The 24,007-nt window shown below is 43.0% G+C and overlaps 1 protein-coding gene across 1 annotated transcript in view; it reads left to right on the top strand.

The window, feature by feature from the left end:
- Positions 1-3,217: 3,217 nt before the first annotated feature.
- Positions 3,218-24,007, top strand: part of sfxn5.L (sideroflexin 5 L homeolog) — an 89,943-nt gene continuing 69,153 nt past the window's right edge. Inside the window, 2 exon segments of the mRNA NM_001197285.1 lie at positions 3,218-3,457; positions 20,492-20,560. Coding sequence (NP_001184214.1) covers positions 3,392-3,457; positions 20,492-20,560 — 135 coding nt within the window. The 5' untranslated portion in view covers positions 3,218-3,391.

Below are 24,007 nucleotides of genomic sequence, written 5' to 3'. Positions count from 1 at the left end.
AAGAGAACAGCCTATAAACCCAGTACAGGGGTACATTTATGTGTGTGATTTACTCGGGGGAGGTACCTGTTGTACCATGGGAAAGAGAACAGCCTATAAACCCAGTACCTGGGTACGTTTGTGAGTGTGATTTACTCAGTGGGAGGTACCTGTTGTACCATGGGAAAGAGAACAGCCTATAAACCCGGTACATTTGTGTGTGTGATTTACTCGGGGGGAGGTACCTGTTGTACCATGGGAAAGAGAACAGCCCATAAACCTAGTACCTGGGTACGTTTGTGTGAATTACTCAGGGGAGGTACCGGTTGTACCATACGAAAGAAAACAGCCCATAGACCCAGTACCTGGGTACGTTTGTATATGTGATTTACTCAGGGGGAGGTACCTGTTGTACCATGGGAAAGAGATCAGCCCATAAACCCAGTACCTGGATACATTTGTGAAGAGATCAGCGCATAAACCCAGTACCTGGATACATTTGTGTGTGTGATTTACTAAGGGGGGAGGTTCCTGTTGTACCATGGGAAAGAGAACAGCCCATAAACCCAATACCTGGGTAAGTTTGTGTGTGTGTGATTTACTCAGGGGGAGGTACCTGTTGTACATGGGAAAAAGAACAGCCCATAAACCCAGTACAGGCATTTATGTGTATGTGATTTACTCAGGGGAGGTACCTGTTGTACCATGGGAAAGAGAACAGCCTATAAACCTAGTACCTGTTGTACCATGGGTAAGAGAGCAAGCAAGGAGCATGTAGTACAAGTATGGGACCTGTAATCAGTGCTGGGCCAAGCCGACTGGGTGCCCTAAGTGACTCGGCCGGCCACCACCCTCTCCTCCGTGTGCAGTCTGAACACAATGTGCATACACATGTACAACTCACTGGATTGGAAAGGCAGGAGAGAGAGCCTGAGGGGAGGGGGAGAGCAGAGAACATGGACTAGGAGTCGCCAGAAGACAGGTACCAGCGCCCCCCTTTCATTGTGCTCTAGGCAAGTGCCTCTTCTGCCTACCCCTAGTTCCGGCCCTGAATGTTATATAGAATGCGCAAAACCTGGGGTTTTCTGGATAACGGATCTTACTGTAATTTGGATCTCCATCGCTTAAAGGGGCTGTTCACCTTCCAACAGTTGGTTTTAGATCCAGAAATAAAGACTTTTTCAAATTACTTTTTATTTTCTGTGTCACTGTTCTTCTAGAACCTGAAGTGTTACTCGATTTTTTCACCTTTTTAAAGCAGCTCTGGAAAGAGGGGGTCGCCGACCCTGAAAACTGCTGAGCAGAATCCCTGAGTTTCATTACAGGCAGCTGTTAGACTTGATACAATAGTTGCTGATACTCCAGAGATGCTGCTGAGAAATGGATCAACTAAATGTAAAATTGTAACAGAATCTGCACCTGAATTACTGAGCTGCCAGACTGACACTTAAATTAAGATATTTGAAAAATAGTAAAAATAAATTTAAAAATAAATGTAAGGTAATTGAAAAAGTCACTATTTCTGGGGAATAATCTGAACAGCCCCTTTAAGGCTACTGGAAAATCATGTCGACGTCAGGGGGTTTATTTATCAAACGTCGAGTTCATGAGCTTTCTGAGGTTGTTTTTATAAATCACATGAACTTGAATGTTTTCTCATTTATGAAAAAACTCAAATGTAAAAACTGAAATCGGAGTGAGTTCGGGGTGAAAACTGAACAATTTAGTTTTTGCAAAAAACTGGAATTGGCGGCGAATTAATCCAGTTTTCCATCGAAAAACCCACTGAAAAAAAACCAAACTTGTTTTTTTTTTGTTTGTTTTTGACATATTGGCCTTGTTCTTCTGACTATTTCCAGCTTTCACATGGGGGTCACTGACCCCATCTAAAAAACAAATGCTCTGTAAGGCTACAAATGTATTGTTATTGTTACTTTTTATTACTCCTTTCTATTCAGGCCTCTCCTATTCATATTCCAGTCTCTTATTCAAAGCAATGCATGGTTGCTAGGGGAATTTGGACCCCGGCAACCAGACTGCTGAAATTACAAACTGCTGAATAAAAAGCTAAATAACTCAAAAACCACAAATAATAAAAAATGAAAACCAATTACAAATTGTCTCAGAATATCCCTCTCTACATCATACTAATAGTTCCTTTAAAGGCAAACAATCACTTTAAAGGGGTGGTTCACCTTTCATTTAACTTAAAGTATGTTATAAAATGGCTAATTCTAAGCAACTTTTCAATTGGACTCAATTTTTTTCTTTTTATAGTTTTTGGTTTTTTAACCATGTTCTTCTGATTCTTTCCAGCTTTCAAACGGGGGTCACTGACCCCATCTAAAAACAAATGCTCTGTAGGGCTACACATTAATCACTCATCTTTCTATTCAGGCCTCTCCTATTCATATTCCAGTCTCTAATTCAAATTAATGAAAGGTTGCTAAGGTGATTTGTTCCCTAGCAACCAGATGGCTGAAATTACAAACTGGAGAGCTGTTGAATAAAAAGCTAAATAACAAAAACAACAAATAATAAAAAATGAAAACCAATTGCAAATTATCTCAGAATATCCCTCTCTACATCATACTAACAGTTCATTTAAAGGTGAACAACCCCTTTAAATTAACATAATTACCCAGAAGGAGGCGCTGCTCCCTGCTATATACACTTCCCATGATCCCCTGCTGTACAACTTTCATTCCGGCAGGGTTACCAGGTGTAGTTTTCAGAAGCAGCCAAAGTGGGCTACAGACCCAGCCCAACACTAGCCAAGAGGCAGTTGAAGTAGCCCAAGACTAGCACAATATGTGAGTGAAATAAAAGTCTATAAAATATGAAGACTTGTCTATTTCAAATGTTTCCATGAAGCCACGTGAGACAGAGGGGTCCCAGGAGGTATAGGGGGCCCATAAGGCCTAATAGAATTACAATAAATATCAGTAAAACAGTTTAACCTTGTAGCTGCCAGATGATTGTGTGAGTCAGTAGAATGGTGAGAATGCTTTAGAGTGACAGGGCCCAACCTCTGCTCACTCCCACTGCATGCTGGGTATTGTACTCTTACATTCAACTTGGCAAATGAGTAAACAAAACGCCATTACCCAAACCTGGCAACCCTGCATTCCTGCCAGTTACATCCCATAGCGCCGAGAATTCGCCTACAGCCCACCAGCTGCCTGGACTACAACTCCCGTCATGACCCGGTTCAGCGTCTGACGTCACACGCAACTGCCTCAGGAATCAATGTAGCGGCCCCTACTCAATCAGTAGGAGACAGAAGCGGCTGAGGGATTATGCGGAGAGTTCCCGGCACCCCCCGCGGCGGGCCCTGACTGATTGACTCCCCTTCTCTCTCTTCATCTCACAGGGGTGCGCGCACAGACTCACGGGAGCACCAGCCGCACATATGCTGGACATGGCGGCCGACCCGGCCTACCCACCTTTTATACTCGGGAAGTCCCGCTTCGAACAGGTGAGTGTAGAGTACTCCGGGACCCGCACCACCTGACCCCCGGTACCCCGATCCCCCTTTGCGCAACCAGCGTGTTCTGACAGGCGGCCCCGCCCCCGCGTCGCCTTCTTCTATTCCTCATTGGTTTAAGTGGCTGTCATTCTTAAATGAGGCGGGAGTGAGTTGCCCGCAGGACAGCGTAGATTGGATACGCTTGTAGCGTGGGCGTGGCAACTGCATATGGGCGGAATCAACGCGGGAAAAATCTTTGCGTTGTTACAGTGCGGGATGTAAAAGAAGATACTGTGCTTGTCAGTTATACAAATACAGCAGCTCCTACAGGCTCATGTGTAAAGGCAGCAATATAATCACTTGCTGCTGATGCAGGGTACAGGGAGTGATACTGAGGGACTGGAGGGTACAGGGAGTGATACTGAGGGGCTGTAGGGTACAGGGAGTGATACTGAGGGGCTGTAGGGTACAGGGAGTGATACTGAGGGACTGTAGGGTACAGGGAGTGATACTGAGGGACTGGAGGGTACAGGGAGTGATACTGAGGGACTGTAGGGTACAGGGAGTGATACTGAGGGGCTGGAGGGTACACGGAGTGATACTGAGGGACTGTAGGGTACACGGAGTGATACTGAGGGACTGGAGGGTACAGGGAGTGATACTGAGGGACTGTAGGGTACAGGGAGTGATACTGAGGGACTGGAGGGTACAGGGAGTGATACTGAGGGGCTGTAGGGTACAGGGAGTTATACTGAGGGACTGTAGGGTACAGGGAGTGATACTGAGGGACTGTAGGGTACAGGGAGTGATACTGAGGGACTGTAGGGTACAGGGAGTGATACTGAGGGACTGTAGGGTACAGGGAGTGATACTGAGGGACTGTAGGGTACAGGGAGTGATACTGAGGGACTGTAGGGTACAGGGAGTGATACTGAGGGACTGTAGGGTACAGGGAGTGATACCGAGGGACTGTAGGGTACAGGGAGTGATACCGAGGGACTGTAGGGTACAGGGAGTGATACCGAGGGACTGTAGGGTACAGGGAGTGATACCGAGGGACTGTAGGGTACAGGGAGTGATACCGAGGGACTGTAGGCTACACGGAGTGATACTGAGGGACTGTAGGGTACAGGGAGTGATACACTGAGGGGCTGGAGGGTACACGGAGTGATACACTGAGGGGCTGGAGGGTACAGGGAGTGATACACTGAGGGACTGTAGGGTACACGGAGTGATACTGAGGGACTGTAGGGTACAGGGAGTGATACACTGAGGGACTGTAGGGTACACGGAGTGATACTGAGGGACTGTAGGGTACACGGAGTGATACACTGAGGGGCTGGAGGGTACAGGGAGTGATACTGAGGGGCTTGAGGGTACAGGGAGTTATACACTGAGGGACTGAAGGGTACAGGGAGTCATACACTGAGGGGCTACAGGGTACAGGGAGTCATACACTGAGGGGCTACAGGGTACAGGGAGTTATACACTGAGGGGCTGGAGGGTACAGGGAGTGATACACTGGGGGGCTTTAGGGTACAGGGAGTGATACTGAGGGGCTGGAGGGTACAGGGAGTTATACACTGAGGGACTGAAGGGTACGGGGAGTCATACACTGAGGGGCTGCAGGGTACGGGGAGTTATACACTGAGGGGCTGGAGGGTACAGGGAGTGATACTGAGGGACTGTAGGGTATAAGGAGTGATACACTGAGGGACTGTAGGGAATAAGGAGTGATATACTGAGCGGCTGCAGGGTACAGGGAGTGATACAGTCAGTCTTTTTGATAAATTTTTTCATGTAGTTTTGGTGCAGTCAGTGTTACACTCATGGGTTTCTAGATACAGACAGTAATATATTGAGGGACTGTTGGGAATAGTGGACGGCTTGTCTCCCCACTTGTTTTTATAAGATTCTAGCTATCTGTATAACAGAACATTCTGTCCCAGTGGCTGCACAGATCCTATCTGATCCCCATTGTAAGCAGCAGTCCTGCCCTGCTTTATGGCAGCTGAGATTCTAGCTATCTGTATAACAGAACATTCTGTCCCAGTGGCTGCACAGATCCTATCTGATCCCCATTGTAAGCAGCAGTCCTGTCCTGCTTTATGGCAGCTGAGATTCTAGCTATCTGTATAACAGAACATTCTGTCCCAGTGGCTGCACAGATCCTATCTGATCCCCATTGTAAGCAACAGTCCTGTCCTGCTTTATGGCAGCTGAGATTCTAGCTATCTGTATAACAGAACATTCTGTCCCAGTGGCTGCACAGATCCTATCTGATCCCCATTGTAAGCAGCAGTCCTGTCCTGCTTTATGGCAGCTGAGATTCTAGCTATCTGTATAACAGAACATTCTGTCCCAGTGGCTGCACAGATCCTATCTGATCCCCATTGTAAGCAGCAGTCCTGTCCTGCTTTATGGCAGCTGAGATTCTAGCTATCTGTATAACAGAACATTCTGTCCCAGTGGCTGCACAGATCCTATCTGATCCCCATTGTAAGCAGCAGTCCTGCCCTGCTTTATGGCAGCTGAGATTCTAGCTATCTGTATAACAGAACATTCTGTCCCTGTGGCTGCACAGATCCTATCTGATCCCCATTGTAAGCAGCAGTCCTGTCCTGCTTTATGGCAGCTGAGATTCTAGCTATCTGTATAACAGAACATTCTGTCCCAGTGGCTGCACAGATCCTATCTGATCCCCATTGTAAGCAGCAGTCCTGTCCTGCTTTATGGCAGCTGAGATTCTAGCTATCTGTATAACAGACCATTCTGTCCCAGTGGCTGCACAGATCCTATCTGATCCCCATTGTAAGCAGCAGTCCTGTCCTGCTTTATGGCAGCTGAGATTCTAGCTATCTGTATAACAGAGCATTCTGTCCCAGTGGCTGCACAGATCCTATCTGATCCCCATTGTAAGCAGCAGTCCTGTCCTGCTTTATGGCAGCTGAGATTCTAGCTATCTGTATAACAGAACATTCTGTCCCAGTGTAATATCTGCTTAGAGAAATCTCAGGGAAACTGACCTGAGGTGAATGATACAAATACAATCGCTTGGTGCCTAGGTAACTGTGTAAATAGAGTGTAATTATTAAGAAATGTGTGTTACACATAAGAAGGTGTGAGTATTTCTTACAGAACATCTGGGAGAGGTCAGACAAGGCATGGAACGGCTGTATTGGGGCACAGTATATACAGGTTTAGGAGCTGTACACTGCGGGGAATAATAGCTTCTGGTTTAGTACAGGTATGGGACCCATTATCTGGAAACCCATTATTCTGAAAGCTCCGATTTACGTAATCATAGGTTCTATTATAATCAAGTAATCAAATTTTTAAAAAATGATTTCCTTTTGTTGATAAGCCAGCAGTTGTGAGAGGAGTTTATCATTCAATACCTTGTTATATTTGCTTTTAGCTGAACCTGGAACTAAACAGGAAGGTCTGTGTTCTGTAACTCCCTCTGTTTCTTCCAAATTTCATTGCTTTTTTTTCCCAGTGTAACCATCCATGCCAGCCTAATGGTCTAACGGGTGTGTGTAGCACCCACATATTTGGTTCCCCTACTGCCATGTGCTCTCAGGCTAAAGCCAGATATCGGTCGTGTAAAACTGCTAGAATCAAAGTGCTCAGAATTGCAATGTGCAAGATCACTATTAGTTTAGTTTGCCTTTGAATTAACTTTTTGAATGATGTAAACTTGAGAGTGATATTCTGGGTATGGTTGCACCGAATCCGGTTCGGGATTCAGCCAGGATTCAATCGGATTCGTCCGAATCTTTCTTCAGGGCCGATCCGAATCCTAATTTGCATATGCAAAATAGTTTCAGGGAGGGAAATTAAGTGACTTTTTGTCACAAAATAAGGAAGTAAAAAATGTTTTCCCCGGGGTGCGTTTCCAAGTGTGTCCCGGGGTGCGTTTCCGGGGATGCGTTTCCCAGAGTGTCCCGGGGGTGCGTTTCCCAGAGTGTCCCGGGGGTGCGTTTCCCAGAGTGTCCCGGGGGTGCGTTTCCCAGAGTGCGTTTCCCAGAGTGTCCCGGGGTGCGTTTCCGGGGGTGCGTTTCCCAGAGTGTCCCGGGCTGCGTTTCCGGGGGTGCGTTTCCCCAGAGTGTCCCGGGGTGGCGTTTCCCCAGAGTGTCCCGGGGTGGCGTTTCCCCAGAGTGTCCCGGGGTGGCGTTTCCCCAGAGTGTCCCGGGGTGGCGTTTCCCCAGAGTGTCCCGGGGTGGCGTTTCCCCAGAGTGTCCCGGGGTGGCGTTTCAGGCTTGTAGAGTGACACATGACTTTGCCTGCGTTATAGTCAGACGATTCTTCTAGTTCATGTGTTTGTCAGGGTTCTGAAGTCTTTACTCTTCCAGTTCCCCCCGGCAGTGCCCCCAGCGCTGTGACAATGGCTGAATGCCCCCGTTGCTGGCAGCCCCATACAAGCAGCATTGTTCAGCCATTCACGTGACTCCCCTTGGCAGCTAAAGGGGGGACTATGGGGGTGATTTTGGGCATTTCAGTTCTGTGTTTTTTGTGAATAAAAGCAATGGCCCATCGCTGCAGTTATTCCAGATATTGCCTGTGATTTGTATCACTAGCAGCTTAGGGAATGGAATCGGTTCTCTCAGCAGATCAGTGTCCTTATCCCAATCACCAATTATCCCAATTACCCCCCCCCCCCCCCGGCAGCCTGGGAAGATTATTTTCCCTTTCAATTCATATTGTTTAATGCTGGAAACATGAACATTAAATGCTGATGGGTAGATTTCTGTTCGGCAGATTGCTGGCTTGCTTTTTGGCACATGGCGAAATGTTGAAAATCTGGAAATCACCCCCTGCTATTTTCCATAGAACTCTTCCAGTAATCTCTCAGCCCCCCACCCCAAGGTGCCAGAATAAAGGGGCTCATGCTGACATGACACAGCCAGATGGAGACTATCTTTCTCCTTCATTTATGCCTCCCTACGTTGCTTTATTAGGGATATCCGTCAGGCTTTTGGAGGATCTTATTTACTGGATAAAGTCTAATTCTAGCTGCCTGACCAACACCCAACATGTACCCCAAGTAAATATAATTGCCCCAAGTAAAAATAAGCATCTTTACCAGTATTTCCTAGTAATCATTAAAGGGATTCTGTCATGATTTTTATGATGTCGTTTTTATTTCTGAATTAAACTGCAAATAATTCAAAATATTGTACAATATAAAATGTCATTCCTGAGCCAACAAGTGTATTTAGTTGTAATATTGGTGTGTAGGTGCATCTCAGCTCATTTTGCCTGGTCATGTGATTTCAGAAAGAGCCAGCACTTTAGGATGGAACTGCTTTCTGGCAGGCTGTTGTTTCTCCTACTCAATGTAACTGAATGTGTCTCAGTGGGACCTGGATTTTACTATTGAGTGTTGTTCTTAGATCTACCAGGCAGCTGTTATCTTGTGTTATGGAGCTGTTATCTGGTTACCTTCCCATTGTTCTGTTGTTAGGCTGCTGGGGGGGAAGGGAGGGGGTGATATCATTAATCAAACACAACATTCCCCTACCCTCACACCCAGGGAATCACTTTCCATTATCTGAAAGCCCAGAGTTTCTCAGCTGAAGGTTGAGGAAAGGCAGAATTTTGAAGACTTCTAGTTAAAGGTATGATTTAACTTAAAGGAACAGTTCAGTATAAAAATAAAAACTAGGTAAATAAATAGGCTGTGCAAAATAAAAAATGTATCTAATACAGTTAGTTAGCCAAAAATGTAATGTATAAAGGCTGGAGTGACTGGATGTGTAACATAATAGCCAGAACACTACTTCCTGCTTTTCAGCTCTCTTGCTTCCCACTGATTGGTTACCAGGCAGTAACCAATCAGTGACTTGAGGGGGGGCACATGGGTCATAACTGTTGCTTTTGAATCCGAGCTGAATGCTGAGGATCAATTACAAACTCACTGAACATTTATGTCCCATGTGACCCCCTTATAGTCACTGACTAACTCAGAGTTAGAGAGCTGAAAAGCAGGAAGTAGTGTTCTGGCTATTATGTTACACATCCAGTCACTCCAGCCTTTATACATTACATTTTTGGCTAACTAACTGTATTAGATACATTTTTTATTTTGCACAGCCTATTTATTTACCCAGTTTTTATTTTTACACTGAACAATTCCTTTAAAATTTAGTATGTCATAGAACTGCTAATTCTAAGCAACTTTTCAATAAGTCTTAATTTTTTTCTTTTTTTTATAGTTTTTATTATTAACCTTCTTCTTCTGACTTTTTCCATGGGGGTCACTGACCCTATCTAAAAAAATAAATGCTCTGAAAGGCTACAAATGTATTGTTATTGCTACTTTTTATTACTCATCTCTTTATTGAGGCCTCTCCTATTCATATTCCAGTTTCTTATTCAAATCCGTGCATGGTTTCTAGGGCAATTTCTACCCTAGCAACCACATCGCTGAAATGGAAAACTAGAACTGCTGAATAACAAAAGACATAACTCAAAAACTAGGTATGCACCGAATCCAGGATTTGGTTCGGTATTCCAATCCCAAATCTAATTTGCGTATGCAAATCAAGGAGGGGAGGGACCTTTTTTTCCTGCCTTATTTTGTGATGAAAAGTCACATAAATTCATGGTTTTGTTTTGGCCAGGTACGACGATTCGGTCATAACCAAACCCTGCTGAAAACGGGTGAATCCTCGTGTCTGGCGGATTTAAATCTGAATCCATATGCAATCCACCGCCTAATTTGCATATGCAAATTAGGGTTCACGTTAGGTATTCAACCAAATCTTTCTCGAAGGATTCGGGGGTTCGGCTGAATTCAAAATAGTTGATTCAGTTAATCCCTATCAAAAACCATGAATTATATTTATCATATAAAACAAACCAATTGCAAATGATTTGTACATGATACTAAAAGTTAACTCAATGGTGATAAACCCCTTTAAGAAAGAACACATTGTATAAATGGAAAGAAACTGAACCTTTGTTTAGAATCTGTAACTGAAAGGCAAAATAAATTCAAATATTCCTTCGAATATCTAAATAACCTTCTCTGCACTCTAACAACAATGCAACACTCCTGAAATCACATTACTTTTACAGCATAGAAATGGCTAATGATATTAACGAGGGCAGGGTCATTATTCATGCTTTTCCTTCCCAAGATTCTTCAGACTCAATTGTATTTTACCAGGTCTAAAAAAAGGAAATTCAAATTGTTGTAGAAAAAAAGGAAGACTGAAAAAATGTTTTTTAAATGTGTTGGGAAAACAGTTTTGTAGATTTTTTTGTCAATTTTGTTTTGTTTTGTTTCCTAAATACGCAAAGTTTGTTTATTATACAGGTATGGGATGCGTTATCTCCGAAACCTGTTGTTCAGAATTATGAAAGGCCCTGTCCCATAGACTCTATTTGACATTTTTCAAAATGATTTCCTGAAGGGTCACGGCACATGCTCAGATTCATGGAGATTAGTCGCCCAGCGACAAATCTCCTCTTCTTCGGGGCGACTAACCCCCCCGAACCGCCTCCCGCCGGCTAGAATGTAATTCGCCGGGATTTTTCAGAACTTATCTGTTATCTACTGTGTATCCTGTGCTTGAATGGCTGTCCCTGTGGCTACACAGCAGCTTGTTTATATAAACTATAATAGTACTTATCTGTTATCTACTGTGTATCCTGTGCTTGAATGGCTGCCCCCATGGCTACACAGCAGCTTGTTTATATAAACTATAGTAGTACTTATCTGTTATCTACTGTGTATCCTGTGCTTGAATAAATACAGCAGCTTGTTTATATAAACTATAGTAGTGTTTCTGAAGCAAACAAACCAGTTTTACCAGGTAACTGTACATTATATTGCCATCCCTTTAAAACACTTTCATGTATTGATGTTACTATTCCATTAAATATTATACATGGGGATTAGGGCATGAATAGCCTCATTGCCATGTTTCTAATGTAGAAACAATGAGCTGAAATGATTAGAATGAAATGTATTACTATTTATGTACAGGCTTTTCTCTCTCTAAAGGACATGTATGCGCAGACGAGAGGCTTCTTTTGTGCTTGCAGGATACACCCCTTAGCTGCCAGTGAGCATGATGCTTGTGTTTGGACTCCATTAGGTGCTTTCTGCCTCTAAACAGGCTGTTTCCAATCAGCGTCGCTGAAAACGTAGCAGTGTTTTATTAGGAGGTAGCCCAGATCTCTCAAACAAGGACTCAATTGTATTAAATAGACGCGAACTTTCCTTATGACTGTGAGAAATCTTTCCAACGCTTGCCTCGCATCCAGGGAATATTCTCTCGTTTTCTGACCACGAGCCCAGAGCCACGGAATCCGTGCCAAGCTGCTAATTTGCTAATTGCTGAATTCAGATGCTAACACAAGAGGCACAGCCCATTATCCTTCTCTTCAGCTCTTTTTTTAAGGAAAACTATACCCCCTGAACAATGTAGGGCTCTATAAAAAGATATTGCATAAAACAGCTCATATGTAAAACCCTGCTTCATGTAAATAAACCATTTTCATAATAATATACCCTTTTTGTAGTATGTGCTATTGGGTAATCATAAATAGAAAATTGCAAACATACCAAACAAACCATACATGTTAGGTCACATGAGCCAATTAACATACAGAGTTGTGTCTTTTGCTTCCACACTTCTTCCTGTTACAGTTAGAGCTGCAGTATTTCTGGTCAGGTGATCTCTTCCTGTTACAGTTAGAGCTGCAGTATTTCTGGTCAGGTGATCTCCTCCTGTTACAGTTAGAGCTGCAGTATTTCTGGTCAGGTGATCTTTTCCTGTTACAGTTAGAGCTGCAGTATTTCTGGTCAGGTGATCTCTTCCTGTTACAGTTAGAGCTGCAGTATTTCTGGTCAGGTGATCTCCTCCTGTTACAGTTAGAGCTGCAGTATTTCTGGTCAGGTGATCTCTTCCTGTTACAGTTCGAGCTGCAGTATTTCTGGTCAGGTGATCTCTTCCTGTTACAGTTAGAGCTGCAGTATTTCTGTCCAGGTGATCTCTTCCTGTTACAGTTAGAGCTGCAGTATTTCTGGTCAGGTGATCTCCTCCTGTTACAGTTAGAGCTGCAGTATTTCTGGTCAGGTGATCTCTTCCTGTTACAGTTAGAGCTGCAGTATTTCTGGCCAGGTGATCTTTTCCTGTTAAAGTTAGAGCTGCAGTATTTCTGGTCAGGTGATGTCTTCCTTTTACAGTTAGAGCTGCAGTATTTCTGGTCAGGTGGTCTCTTCCTGTTACAGTTAGAGCTGCAGTATTTCTGGCCAGGTGATCTCTTCCTGTTACGGTTAGAGCTGCAGTATTTCTGGTCAGGTGATCTCTTCATGTTACAGTTAGAGCTGCAGTATTTCTGGTCAGGTGATCTCTTCATGTTAGAGCTGCAGTATTTCTGGTCAGGTGATCTCTTCCTGTTACAGTTAGAGCTGCAGTATTTCTGGTCAAGTGATCTCTTCCTGTTACAGTGAGAGCTGCAGTATTTCTGGTCAGGTGATCTCTTCCTTTTACAGTTAGAGCTGCAGTATTTCTGGTCAGGTGATCTCTGAGGCAGCACACAGACCAGCACTAAATGGTGATTCAAGGCAAGATTTACTTAAATATATATACCAGTTTGATAAGATTCTTTAATATGCCACTTAATATGACGTAATGTATCTAGTTTTCCTTTAACGGGTAAATCATGGGGAAATTGCTCCTGGTTTCTACACTTGCCATCTGACTTCTCATTTCTCACTTACTCACTTCATCGCTTTCCTTTCACTTTAATTCCCAATAAATTAAACATCAGGCTTGCTGGAAATATCATATAGCCTCCAGCACCACAGTGCCCCCCAATGGAAAAGGCTTTAGCTATGGAGGCAGTTTATTGCCAATATATTAGCTGCAATAGTACAAGCTATAATACTATATTTATTCTGCAGAATGGTTTACCATACCTGAGTAAAAACCTATAGAAGCTCTCTCTGTTTGATTAGGATAGCAGCTGCCATATTAGCTTGGTGTGACATCACTTCCTGCCTGAGTCCCTGCTCACTCATAGCTCTGGGCTCATCTTACAACAGGAAGAGGGAGAGAGCAGCAAACTGAGCATGCTCAAGCCCTAGCCCTGGAGGTTTAAGCTGAAAACAGGAAGTCTAATACAGAAGCCCATGAGTACACAATAGAAGGAAAGAAATGTGCTGTTTCTTTTGACAGAGGACTCAGAGCAGCATTACTTTGAGGGGTTACTGGTATATTTATATAGACCTTTCTGATAAAGCTTACATAATTTTAGCCTTTCCTTCTGAAATAAAATTCATCAGTTGGGGGAGAGTTTAAATGTGTTGTTCCTGTGCCTTTAAGAGGTAACGGCATTTTTTGGAGCAGATGAGAGATTCGTGTTGTGGTGTTTTGAAGCGGAAATCTGTGTGCAAGCTGCCATAACGCATGATGTCAGATGTGGAAGGGTAGCGTGGCATACTTCTCATCCTCAGATATACGCGGCATAGAGAAAGGGAGACATATTGTACGGTCTTTTTGACAGACACTGCAGATGATGCTCAGAGCTTTTGGCAGGACAGAGGGGCACACAACCAGGAGATTTGCTACTTTCCTGGAGATGCTTCTCATTTACATTAAGCACCACACAATCATGCTATTATTATATTCCTCTCTGCAAAATGTTCAGCTGTTCCACTTCTGTGCCACCTACCTGCGCCTGCAAAGCTCTTCTCATTGCTCCCAAGAACTGCCTCTCTGTAGGACTTATACGCAATCAATTAGTAGTCTTTATACAGGGGCTGCAAATATATACTTTACTTCTGTATTCAGTTATGTGTGATAAACACTCTGTTATGATAGCCCTCTGCCTTCATGTGGTCACAGAACAACCCCTCAGTGACTTCTAATATCCTTATCATTTACAGTAGGGGGTACATTATCCCTTATAATACATGAGTGATACTCAGAGTTCCCTGTATAACTCAGCCTGCAGCCTTGTGCCTTTATATGGTCACAGACCAACCCCTCAGTGACTTCTAATATCCTTATCATTTACAGTAGGGGGTACATTATCCCTTATAATACATGAGTGATACTCAGAGTTCCCTGTATAACTCAGCCTGCAGCCTTGTGCCTTTATATGGTCACAGAACAACCCCTCGGTGACTTCTAATATCCTTATCATTTACAGTAGGGGGTACATTATCCCTTATAATACATGAGTGATACTCAGAGTTCCCTGTATAACTCAACCTGCAGCCTTGTGCCTTTATATGGTCACAGAACAACCCCTCAGTGACTTCTAATATCCTTATCATTTACAGTAGGGGGTACATTATCCCTTATAATACATGAGTGATACTCAGAGTTCCCTGTATCACTCAGCCCTGCAGCCTTGTGCCTTTATATGGTCACAGAACAACCCCTCAGTGACTGCTAATATCCTTATCATTTACAGTAGGGGGTACATTATCCCTTATAATACATGAGTAATGCTCAGAGTTCCCTGTATAACTTGTTTAGAATTAGCCATTCTATACGATACTGAAAGTCAATGTAAAGCTTTAAAAAAAATTTTTTACCAACTTCAGCGCAGTGTGTAAAGCACATTCCGTTTAATACATTGCTTGTTAAACAGAAAATTAAATATCAACCCAGTCTAGAGTATATTTACATTTCATTTGGCGTGTGGGTTTGGGCATGTACCTTCCATAATTTGGGGGGGTTTCCATGATGCCGTTGGTGGGAAGGGGTTGCCACAGTAACGGGCTGCTGGCACCCGGGTGACAGCCTTCATCAGTAGCCGTATGATTAAGAGAAGGAAATATGTTGCGTTTTCTTAATCATTTATGGTGCATCTGTGTTGTTGAAATAATCACTTAGGGGCATAAAAATATGAAGAAGATTAAAACAGTTGTGCCACCTACACGGTCAGACCCCCGCTCCCCAGCTTCTCCTACTCCGGCAGTGTTGAAATAATGCCCATTAGTCTTATCCGGAAAATCAGTTCTTACATAACACTTTAAATAGCTCACCGGAATCACTTGCTTCCATTCTAATGCAGTTTCCAAGGTTTAACTAACCCTTAAAGGGCAAGTCAACCCCCCAAAAAAAGAAAACCTAATTCTAAGCAACTTTGCAATATACATTCATTTCAGTGCTCTTAAAGGGGTAGTTTGCCTTCCAAACACTTTTTTCAGTTCAGTTGTTTTCAGATTGTTTCAGAAATAAAGACTTTTTTCAATTACATTCCATTATTTATTTTGTTACTGTTTTTCCAAAATCTAAGTATAAAGTTGAATGTTGGTGTCTCTGGTGTTTAAGTCTGACAGCTCAGTAATTCAGGCGCAGACTGTCTAAACTGTTACAATTTTACAACAATTAGTTGATACATTTCTCAGCAGCATCTCTGAAGTATCAGTAACTATTGGATCAATTGTAACAGCTGCCTGTAATGTAACCCAGAGATTCTGCTCAGCAGGGACAAAGATAACAAATGTATCAACTAAGGGGCACATTTACTATTGGTCGAATATCGAGGGTTAATTAACCCTCGATATTCAACCGTCGAAGTAAAATCCTTCGACATCGAAGTCGAAGGATTTACCACATTTCCTTAGTTCGAACGATTTTAATCCATCGATCGAACGATTTTCCTTCGATCCAAAAAAGCTTGGAAAGCCTATGGGGACCTTCCCCATAGATTAACATTGGTGCTTGGTAGGTTTTAGGTGGCGAAGTAGGTGGTTGAAGTTTTATTTTAAAGAGACAGTACTTCGACTATCGAATAATTTTTAGTTCAAATCGTTCAATTTGAAGTCGTAGTCGAAGGTCGAAGTAGCAAAAAAAATACTTCGAAATTCGAATTATTCTTTATTCTGATCCTTCACTCGAGTTTAGTAAATGTGCCCCTACATGTATCAATTTAGAACAGTTTACAGGGGCAGCGACCCCCCTCCCAGAGCTGCTTTAGAAGGTGAAACATGACACTTTACACTTCAATATTAGAAAAACTGTGACACGTAGAAAATAGAAAGTAATTGGGAAAAGTGGTTATGCCTGTTGATCTATCTGAAAACAACTAGTTGTTTGAAGGTGAATAACCCCTTTAAAGTTATTTGTAAAACAATTGATATTTAAAGCAGCATTGGCTTAACTCCCAGTGTTGCAACAGTCTTGGTTCCACAGCAAAGTCAGGTCTGTTAATAAGCTGCCTTGTCTAAAGCATGTTGAGATTTTTAAAAGATCAGATCCTCATCGTGAGACCACAATCTTACATTGTATCAACAGTCTGAACCTTCAGTGAAAAGAATAGACAGGCAAACACTGCTTTTAATAGCAATACATATACAAATAACTTAAAAACCATAGAAAACTTGTAATGAATGTATGTTGCTTAGAATAATGTTTTCTTTTATTTTGGGGTTGACTTGCCCTTTAAATGGGGTTTTCACCTTTATATTAACTGTTAATATGATATAGAGAGTGATATTCTGAGACTATTTGCATTTGGTTTTCATTTTTTATTATGTATGGTTTTTGACTTATTTAGCTTTTTATTCAGCAGCTCTTCAGTTTGTAATTTCAGCCATCTGGTTGCTAGGGTCCAAATCACCCTAGCAACCATTCACTCCTTTGAATAGGAGACTGTAATATGAATAGGAGAGGCCTGAATAGAAAGATGAGTAGCAATAACAATACGTTTGTAACCTTACAGAGCATTTGTTTTTTTAGATGGGGTCAGTGACCTCCATTAGAAAGCTGGAAAGAGTCAGACGAAAAAGGTAAATCGTTCAAAAACTACAACATATAAATAACGAAGACCAATTGAAAAGTTGCTTAAAATTGGCCAATCTATAACATAATAAAGTTAACTTAAAGGTGAACCACCCCTTTAAAGAGAGGGGAAAATAATGGTGAATGTGTTTGGGCCCGTGTGTTGTGATTAAATCCTACATAAAGGGGACTGTGTGGTACAGGTATGGGACCTGTTATCCAGAATGCTCGGGACCTGGGGTTTTCTTGATAAAGGATCTTTCTGTAATTTGGATCTTTAAAATCATGTAAACATGAAATAAAGCCAATAGAATGGTTTTGCTTCCACTAAGGATTAATTATATTAGGGATGCACCGAATCCGGGATTCGGGCAGGATTTGGCCTTTTTCAGCAGGATTCAGATTCGGCCGAATCCTTCTGCACGATCGAAGCAAATCCAAATCCTAATTTGACTATGCAAATTAGGGATGATGTGGGAAATCGCGTGACTTTTTGTCACAAAACAAGAAAGTAAAAAATGTTTTCCCCTTGCAAATTAGGATTCGGATCGGTATTCGGCCAAGTCTTTTGCGATGGCTTCGAGGGTTCGGCCGAATCCAAAATAGTGGATTCGGTGCATGCCTAAATTATATCTTAGTTGGGATCAAGTACAAGCTACTGTTTTATTATTTATATATTTATTATTTTGATATAATGGAGTCTATGGGAGACGCCTTTCTGTAATTTGGAGCCTTCTGGATAACGGGTTTCCGGATAACTGATCCCATACCTGTACTATGATGGTAGAATGGGCCTGAAGACTTGGTGGTTATCTATAAGGTGAGTATTGTGCTGGCCCCAATTAAACAACATTGACTGTATTTCACTGTGTGGTTGTGTCTTTTCCTTGTGGTTTATACAGAGTCTGTGGCTCAAACAAGCACAACTTTTTATTGCCCCATAAACCTATTCCTGTGCACTTTGCCTTATTTTGGGCTCATGCTCTGCTTTTATAACACTTTATTGGGTTCAGTATAAAAGTCTCAGTGCACCGGCATTTGTGATCCTTACACCGATAATCTTGCTGCTGTGGTTTCAAATTCTCTCTGCTAGAGCGTAAGCTCTTGAGACCAGCTTTGTCCTTTAAACTTCTGGTTATGGCATCTGGTTCCTTGGCTACGACGATAGACAGGTTCCAGCTAAAGCAAAAATGTTCAACCATTTCCATAGCATCTGCTTGCTTTTCTTGCAGATTCTGCTGTGCAATAAAATGCCATTGTTTCCTTCCCATGATACAGTCTTTGATAAGAAACCAGTGTAGCGGCGTGGCCTAATATATAAGGGGAAAGAAATGGGGTGATGCTCAGTCAGAAGGCACCTAGGCTATTAATTATACAGGGAGGTTATACATCCCCTCAGTCCTGTTTTCTTCCTGCCACCAGCAAATTCAATGGGAATTTACACATGGATAATCCCTTCTTTATATTGATTTCTCCTCTTGGAAGGATTGGGCGAGGGTTGTTAACTGGATATAAATCACGATTGTCCGTCAGGTGATTCATGTGCTGGCTATTTAGGATGCATCAGGAAACTATAATAAATTGCTGTTACCTGATTAAAGGGGTTGTTCCCCTTTACATTAACTGTTAGTAGGATGTAGAAAGGCATGTTCTGAGACAATTTGCAATTGGTTCATTTTTTATTAGTTGTGGACTTATTTAGCTTTTTATTCAGCAGCTCTCCAGTTTGCAGTATCATCAATGTGGTTGCTAGGGTTCAAATTCCCCTAGCAACCATACACTGATTTGAATAAGAGACTGGAATATGAATAGGAGAGAGCGGAATAGAAAGATGAGTGATAAAAAGTAGCAATAACAATACATTTGTATATAGTAGCGATGCACCGAATCGACTATTTTGGATTCAGGCGAACCCCCGAATCCTTTGTGAAAGATTCGGCCAAATACCAAACCGAATCCTAATTTGCATATGAAAATAAAGGGTCGGAAGGGGAAAACATTTTTTACTTCCTTGTTTTGTGGCAAAAAGTCAGGCACTTTTCCCTCCCTATTTTGCATATGCAAATTAGGATTCGGTTAGGCCGGCCAGAAGGATTCGGCCGAATCCTGGATTTGGTGCACCCCTATTTTCTAGATGGGGTCAGTGACCCCCATGTGAAATCTGGAAAGAGTCGGAAGTAAAAGGCAATTGATTAACAAAACGATAAATATTGAAGACCAGTTGAAAAGTTGCTCAGAATTACCCATTGTATAATATACTAAATGCCAGCTTATAGGTGAATCACCCCTTCAAGGAAATGAAACTGAATGAGCGGGTTCTATTCACAATATAAATAAAGTGAGAGCTTGGAGTGAGGGTCTGTGCCAAGGTTGTCCAACTGCAACTCTCAGCATTCCCTCACAGCCTTCTGCTCATATAACATTCTGATACGTAACATTGAATCTCCTGCAGCTTGCTTGAAGTAATACAGTAATACAGATATTGTTAAAATATAGCATGACTTGATTGCTTAAAGCAGAACTAAAGAAGTAGGTAGAAATGTTGTACATGATGTTTTGTGCTTCTGTACCAGCCCAAGGCAACCACAGCCCTTTAGCAGTAAAGATCTGTGTCTCCAAAGATGCCCCAGTAGCTCCCCATCTTCTTTTCTGCTGATTCACTGATTCACATGCTCTGTGCTGCTGTCACTTACTGAGCTTAGGGACCCACTCACAATATACAGTACACATAGAATAGAAATGTCACAATATAAGGCTGATTAGTAATTAATACACATAATTACTACATGGCAGCACAGAAACCAGTGCAATTAGCATCAGAATTGAATAATCAGCAAACCTGTAGCATCAGCTTATATTACAGCCAGGGAAGCTCATTTTCTGCTGGATAATTAGTGACGAGCCCTAAGCTTAGCTTCTCAACAGCCAATCAGAGCCCACTGAGCATGTGAGTGTCACAGACACTTTCCAAGATGGTGACCCCCTGTGACAAGTTTGAAGTCCTGGATCATTGCTGCTATTGACAAGCTGAAACTTTAGCCTCGTGCAATAAGTTCACTATATAAAATATAGCATTTTAGTCACATTGATTTTTAGGGTTTAGTTCTCCTTTAATTGCTTGCTAATTAGCCAGTCAATAATTGGATTGTATGTGTCCAAGTTATTATGTGGATTTTCTTAGCATGGTCTCCAGCAATAGCACCCCATGTGCCAGGAAATAAGTGGCTTATTATGGTACAGCAAGGTGGGACATGTCTGCTAAATGCTGTTCTGTCTTCTCTTTCAGAGCAACTTCTATGGGCGATTCCGACACTTCCTGGACATCATTGATCCCCGCACCCTGTTTGTAACTGAGGTAACTGTCTCCTGCCCCTTGTTATTCTCATCAAAGACATTCTGTAACTTTATGATTTGATTGTTTTGTGGATGTTCAACTATTTCATGTTCTCAGTTTAACGTTCAAGGTCAGTGACCAGATTCCAGTTTGTTTCCCTTTGCAGCGCAGCAGAAAAGCAAATATTGCAATATTCACACAAAAATAACGACCACAATTTTGCTCACATTCCTTCCATCTGTAGTGCAATAAATGTGAACTCATACAGACCCAGAGTTAATTGTGGCCTCTGGTCATGAGCTGCACACTTAGTAGATTCACAATGAAATAAAAAAGCTTCAGCTGATTCAGCCCTGACAAAGGGGCCTTTGTATAATATGAGTTTCAGCTGGTTATGGCTTTATAGTATGGCTGCCAGGATGCCATGTGCAGGGGCTCAAACTTGGATGCCACTACTATCTCCATATGAACATGTTATATTGGGCCTTACTCATTGTTTCACGCTTCATAAAGCCTGGAACTTCTGTGGGACTTGACTCTGCCAACATACATGCGGTCTCTTTCTGGTGTTTTTAGGAGGTGTCTATATCATTTGAGATAACCTCTTAAATGTCACGGGGGTGTAATAGGGGTACATGTAGCCTATAGTAACAGTGGATAATAGTCTCTGGGAAGGGAGTGTGACTGTGGGATAGCAGGTATAGTAGGGAGAGATGGTGCCTATAGTAACAGTGGATAATAGTCTCTGGGAAGGGAGTGTGACTGTGGGATAGCAGGTATAGTAGGGAGAGATGGTGTCTATAGTAACAGTGGATAATAGTCTCTGGGAAGGGAGTGTGACTGTGGGATAGCAGGTATAGTAGGGAGAGATGGTGCCTATAGTAACAGTGGATAATAGTCTCTGGGAAGGGAGTGTGACTGTGGATAGCAGGTATAGTAGGGAGAGATGGTGCCTATAGTAACAGTGGGATAATAGTCTCTGGGAAGGGAGTGTGACTGTGGGATAGCAGGTATAGTAGTGAGAGATGGTGCCTATAGTAACAGTGGATAATAGTCTCTGGGAAGGGAGTGTGACTGTGGGATAGCAGGTATAGTAGGGAGAGATGGTGCCTATAGTAACAGTGGATAATAGTCTCTGGGAAGGGAGTGTGACTGTGGGATAGCAGGTATAGTAGGGAGAGATGGTGTCTATAGTAACAGTGGGATAATAGTCTCTGGGAAGGGAGTGTGACTGTGGGATAGCAGGTATAGTAGGGAGAGATGGTGCCTAGAGTAACAGTGGATAATAGTCTCTGGGAAGGGAGTGTGACTGTGGGATAGCAGGTATAGTAGGGAGAGATGGTGTCTATAGTAACAGTGGATAATAGTCTCTGGGAAGGGAGTGTGACTGTGGGATAGCAGGTATAGTAGGGAGAGATGGTGCCTATAGTAACAGTGGATAATAGTCTCTGGGAAGGGAGTGTGACTGTGGGATAGCAGGTATAGTAGGGAGAGATGGTGCCTATAGTAACAGTGGGATAATAGTCTCTGGGAAGGGAGTGTGACTGTGGGATAGCAGGTATAGTAGGGAGAGATGGTGCCTATAGTAACAGTGGGATAATAGTCTCTGGGAAGGGAGTGTGACTGTGGGATAGCAGGTATAGTAGTGAGAGATGGTGCCTATAGTAACAGTGGATAATAGTCTCTGGGAAGGGAGTGTGACTGTGGGATAGCAGGTATAGTAGGGAGAGATGGTGCCTATAGTAACAGTGGATAATAGTCTCTGGGAAGGGAGTGTGACTGTGGGATAGCAGGTATAGTAGGGAGAGATGGTGTCTATAGTAACAGTGGATAATAGTCTCTGGGAAGGGAGTGTGACTGTGGGATAGCAGGTATAGTAGGGAGAGATGGTGCCTATAGTAACAGTGGATAATAGTCTCTGGGAAGGGAGTGTGACTGTGGGATAGCAGGTATAGTAGGGAGAGATGGTGCCTATAGTAACAGTGGATAATAGTCTCTGGGAAGGGAGTGTGACTGTGGGATAGCAGGTATAGTAGGGAGAGATGGTGCCTATAGTAACAGTGGATAATAGTCTCTGGGAAGGGAGTGTGACTGTGGGATAGCAGGTATAGTAGGGAGAGATGGTGTCTATAGTAACAGTGGGATAATAGTCTCTGGGAAGGGAGTGTGACTGTGGGATAGCAGGTATAGTAGGGAGAGATTGTGCCTAGAGTAACAGTGGATAATAGTCTCTGGGAAGGGAGTGTGACTGTGGGATAGCAGGTATAGTAGGGAGAGATGGTGTCTATAGTAACAGTGGATAATAGTCTCTGGGAAGGGAGTGTGACTGTGGGATAGCAGGTATAGTAGGGAGAGATGGTGCCTATAGTAACAGTGGATAATAGTCTCTGGGAAGGGAGTGTGACTGTGGGATAGCAGGTATAGTAGGGAGAGATGGTGTCTATAGTAACAGTGGGATAATAGTCTCTGGGAAGGGAGTGTGACTGTAGCAGGTATAGTAGGGAGAGATGGTGCCTATAGTAACGGTGGGATAATACTCTCTGGGAAGGGAGTGGGAGTGTGGGATAGCAGGTATAGTAGGGAGAGATGGTGCCTATAGTAACAGTGGATAATAGTCTCTGGGAAGGTAGTGTGACTGTGGGATAGCAGGTATAGTAGGGAGAGATGGTACCTATAGTAACAGTGGATAATAGTCTCTGGGAAGGGAGTGTGACTGTGGGATAGCAGGTATAGTAGGGAGAGATGGTGTCTATAGTAACAGTGGGATAATAGTCTCTGGGAAGGGAGTGTGACTGTGGGATAGCAGGTATAGTAGGGAGAGATGGTGCCTATAGTAACAGTGGATAATAGTCTCTGGGAAGGGAGTGTGACTGTGGGATAGCAGGTATAGTAGGGAGAGATGGTGCCTATAGTAACAGTGGATAATAGTCTCTGGGAAGGGAGTGTGACTGTGGGATAGCAGGTATAGTAGGGAGAGATGGTGCCTATAGTAACAGTGGGATAATAGTCTCTGGGAAGGGAGTGTGACTGTGGGATAGCAGGTATAGTAGGGAGAGATGGTGTCTATAGTAACAGTGGGATAATAGTCTCTGGGAAGGGAGTGTGACTGTAGCAGGTATAGTAGGGAGAGATGGTGCCTATAGTAACGGTGGGATAATACTCTCTGGGAAGGGAGTGGGAGTGTGGGATAGCAGGTATAGTAGGGAGAGATGGTGCCTATAGTAACAGTGGATAATAGTCTCTGGGAAGGGAGTGTGACTGTGGGATAGCAGGTATAGTAGGGAGAGATGGTGCCTATAATAACAGTGGATAATAGTCTCTGGGAAGGGAGTGTGACTGTGGGATAGCAGGTATAGTAGGGAGAGATGGTACCTATAGTAACAGTGGATAATAGTCTCTGGGAAGGGAGTGTGACTGTGGGATAGCAGGTATAGTAGGGAGAGATGGTGTCTATAGTAACAGTGGGAT

The sequence above is a fragment of the Xenopus laevis genome, chromosome 1L (genome assembly GCF_017654675.1).
Source record: "Xenopus laevis strain J_2021 chromosome 1L, Xenopus_laevis_v10.1, whole genome shotgun sequence".
NCBI lineage: Eukaryota > Metazoa > Chordata > Amphibia > Anura > Pipidae > Xenopus > Xenopus laevis.
This window is presented reverse-complemented; position numbering and strand designations above follow the sequence as displayed.